Source organism: Cynara cardunculus (genome assembly GCF_001531365.2).
Source record: "Cynara cardunculus var. scolymus isolate 2C chromosome LG 12, CcrdV1, whole genome shotgun sequence".
Taxonomy (NCBI): Eukaryota; Viridiplantae; Streptophyta; class Magnoliopsida; order Asterales; family Asteraceae; genus Cynara; species Cynara cardunculus.
The window spans coordinates 26,961,255-26,965,212 of record NC_037539.1 but is presented as its reverse complement, the minus strand read 5'-3'; the positions used below and the strand labels follow the sequence as shown (position 1 = coordinate 26,965,212).

The window sequence follows — 3,958 nt, the reverse complement described above, 5'->3', positions numbered from 1 at the left end:
AGCTAGGGATGCTAAACACTGAATAATAATCTTCAACTATTAACATCGCTCAGTAAGTGAAATGATTCAGTGTTCTATTTCTGACACTGAACTCTTGAGTAAATGTATCTCTTCTCTCTAAGGTATGATTACTCTTCTCTTTTCTTCAAAACTTAAAACCTTTACTGAAGCTTTCTTCTTCAATGACTAAAATGTTTTAAAAGTTTGTTTCAGTGATTCTTTTATCACTAATCATAAATAAGTATATCTTTGTACTTATTTTCTTAAAAAATCAAAATGATCACTGAATCCTTTCTATTCAGTGATTCAAAATGTTTTTTTTAAATGCCAGGTTCAATGATTTATTTATCACTGACACTGATGCCTTAAAACTATCACTGAAGAATTCCGACTTCACTGATAAAAATGTTTTAAAAGGTCTTTTCAGTGTTTAGTTAAACACTAAATGACTCTTCGTTTTCTTAAAAACCTTTTCGTTTTTAAAAGAATTAGTTAATGAACCGTCTTAATGACGACATCTTTTATTTACAATGCGCAATGCTCTGAGATGCGCAAAAAGGTATTGTCACATGCTACCTCATTTAATGTCATCCAATCATGGATGAGAACGTGCCATTTTCTCATCATGGCCCCTTTTCTCAATCGTCGTCTTTTCTCTCTCTCATATTTTTCTCTCTCCTCTTACCTATAAATATGAGACTTTTTCTTCACTTTTCTTTTTACGCTTTCAAAATTTCTATGACGAACCTCTGCCGAAATTACCAAGCAAGAAATACTCTCAAAATCTCTCAAGTTTTTCTACGACCTTTCACTCTAAACTCTTAAGGTCAAAATTTATTTTCTTGATTCTTCTTCTTCTAAGAAATGTGTTTAACATTTTTAAGAACTTTGTTCTCTTAAAATGTTAAATATTAATGATTATTAACCCAACTATTACTTGGTTATAATCACATTTCTTTAAACACATTCTACTTGAAAAACCCTAATCCTTCTTCAAGGATTTTTCAAAAGAAGTTTTTCTTGATTCAAAAACTTACCTAAAAACTTCTCCTTAGCACATCTAGGTTTTTCTAACACTGTTTTATCTTATTCTTATTAAAAAAAGATGGCTGCCAAGAACATTGGATTCACCCTTGACGAAGTGTCCTTCAAGGCCAACAACCACATTGCCTTGTTGGACATCCCTTCGTCCAAGGCTTATTACCAAGAGGTGGCTGACTTCCTCAAACAGTCATCGTTCGGTTTTGCCCTCAACCATGAACCTATCATGGTTAAGGAGCTCTTACAGTAGTTTTGGTTCACTGTTGAGATGGTTGATTGTGATAACCGGATTCTAGTTATCACCCGAGGTAATTAATATGTGATTATTTGATAAATGATTATGTGACAGCATGATAAATTGTTATATTGATCATGCTAGTACGTGAAACTACATGCATAATGAAGTACATGCATAGGTATGTATGTATGTGTGGATATGTATGTATGTACAAGAGTTATATATGTGCATGAGTGTATCCATAGTTGTTGAACAATTGAAACAATCACAAAAAGGAGCCATGGATAAGTTTGTAAAAACCGTAGGTTCTTCTAATCAAGAGTTAGATGCCTCAAATGAACAAGATGTTGAACATCCAAATATCAGTGAAGATAATGAAAAGATTGATGGTGTGAGTGAACATGAGGTCCCCAATTATACTGAAAATTTATCCGTTGATGAACAATCAATTCTGTTTTTCGATATTTGTGATCCAAGAAATTGGGATAATCTTGATACTAAATCAAGAGACATCCTAGTTGAAAAAGGACCTATTAGAGAATTGGGTATCGTGTTTTTCTTTTAGATAACATGTCAAGACATTTTTCATATGCTTATTATGATAGAAAGTTAAGYAACGGTGAAACTAGTGATCGAAAATGGTTACTTTATTCAAAATATGAGGATAAAGTGTATTGTTTTTGTTGTAAGTTGTTCAAGTCTAAGAATTATAGAAATGCAATAGCTAATGAAGGATTTAGAGATTGGAAGCATCTTGGTGAGAGACTTAAAAAACATGAAAATAGTATTGAACATATGAATAACATGTTATCTTGGAATGAACTAAGAGTAATATTGAACACAAACCAAACAATCGATAAAGACTTGCAACAAGTGATTTTAAAAGAGAAAGAACGTTGGAGGCAAGTTTTAGTAAGAATAATTGATGTTGTGAAGTGTCTTGCTAAGTATTTTTTGYCTTTTAGAGGATCAAATGAGAAGTTGTATCAACGTAGCAATGGTWWTTTTTTGGGGTTAATTGAAATGATTGGAGAATTTGATGTGATAATTCAAGATCATATTAGACGCATTCAAAATCATGAAGTTCATTATCATTATCTTGGCCCTAGATTCAAAATGAGTTAATTTCTCTATTGGCTCATAATGTTAAAAGTTCTATCATGAAAATTATTAGAGATGCTAAATATTTTTCTGTAATTCTTGATTGTACACCGGATGTGAGCCATCAAGAGCAAATGAGTTTAATCATACGATGCCTGAATATGTCCGGTGATAAAATTAAAGTAGAGGAGTATTTTATAGAGTTTTTAGAGGTTGATGATACATCTGGTTTAGGGTTATTCAATGAATTATTAGATGTACTTAAATCTCAATCTTAGTGTTGATGATGTGAGGGGTCAAGGTTATGATATTGGTTCTAACTCGAAAGGAAAACACCAAGGGGTACAAAATCGATTACTTGAAGTTAATCCAAAAGCGTTATATATGCCATGTGCTTGTCATAGCCTTAATCTTACTCTTAGTGATATGGCTCATTCTTGTGTTAAAGCTGTTTCATTTTTTGGAATTGTTCAACGCATATACACATTATTTGCTAGTTCTACAAAAAGGTGTAAGGTGTTACTTGATAATGTGTCAAACTTAACTATAAAATCTTTGTGCAACACAGGTTGGGAAAGTAGAATAAAAAGTGTTAAGCCAATTAGATTTCAAGCTCCTCAAATAAGATCGACTTTGCTTGAATTATGCAAATCATGTGACGATGTCAAGACGAAAAGTGAAGCGGAAAGTTTGGTAAATGTAATTGAAAATTTTGAGTTTTTACTTTGTATGATTGTTTGGTATGATGTTTTATTTGCAATAAACATGGTTAGTAAAAGGTTGCAATTAAAATCTATGTGCATTAATGCTACCATGGAACAATTTGAAGGTGTAGTGAAGTATTTTGAAAAGTATAGGAATGAAGAGTTTGCATCAAGTATGGATACTGCTAAAACAATAGCATGTGAAATGAATATAGATCCTACATTTTTAATTAAGCGTCGTATTATTAGGAAAAAAACAATTTGATGAAAATAACAGTGAAGAAGAAATGCAAGCATCGGAAGAGGAAGCTTTTAGAGTTAATTATTTTCTAACCATTGTGGACATGGCAATTTCTTCATTGATATTAGATTTGAACAATTAATGAAATTTGAAAGTATTTTTGGATTCCTATTCGATTCTGATAAACTAAAGTCATTGGATGAAAATGAATTGATGAGATCTTGTGTTCATTTTAGTGATACTATTTATCATAATATTGTGGCGGATGTGGATGTAAATGATCTTTATTCTGAGTTAAATGTGTTGCAGGTGACTTTGCCAAACAAATCAATGACGCAGTCGAAATTCTTGAGTTTGTCAAAGTTGTAGATTGTTACCCTAATGTATCGGTTGCTTATCGAATTATGTTGACAGTACATGTGACTGTAGCATCTGCAGAAAGGAGTTTTTCAAAATTGAAGTTATTGAAGACGTACTTGAGGTTATCAATGTCACAAGAAAGGTTGAATGGATTGGCAATATTGTGCATTGAAAAAGACATGCTTGATAATATTGATTTAGATGTTATTATTGATGATTTTGCATCCAAAAATGCTCGAAGAAGTTGTTTTGTATGAATTAGATGCTATTATT

The 3,958-nt window shown here is 31.8% G+C and overlaps 1 protein-coding gene and 1 pseudogene across 1 annotated transcript; both read left to right on the top strand.

Annotated features, from left to right (window-relative positions):
- Nucleotides 1-1,559: 1,559 nt before the first annotated feature.
- On the top strand, nucleotides 1,560-2,404 carry LOC112523806 (annotated as a pseudogene).
- Nucleotides 2,405-2,635: 231 nt separating this feature from the next.
- On the top strand, nucleotides 2,636-3,942 carry LOC112523805. The gene is made up of 2 exons (XM_025133481.1): nucleotides 2,636-2,948; nucleotides 3,635-3,942. The coding sequence occupies exons 1-2, from the start codon at nucleotides 2,636-2,638 to the stop codon at nucleotides 3,940-3,942; spliced, it is 621 nt and encodes a 206-aa protein (XP_024989249.1).
- The last annotated feature ends 16 nt before the right edge of the window (nucleotides 3,943-3,958 follow it).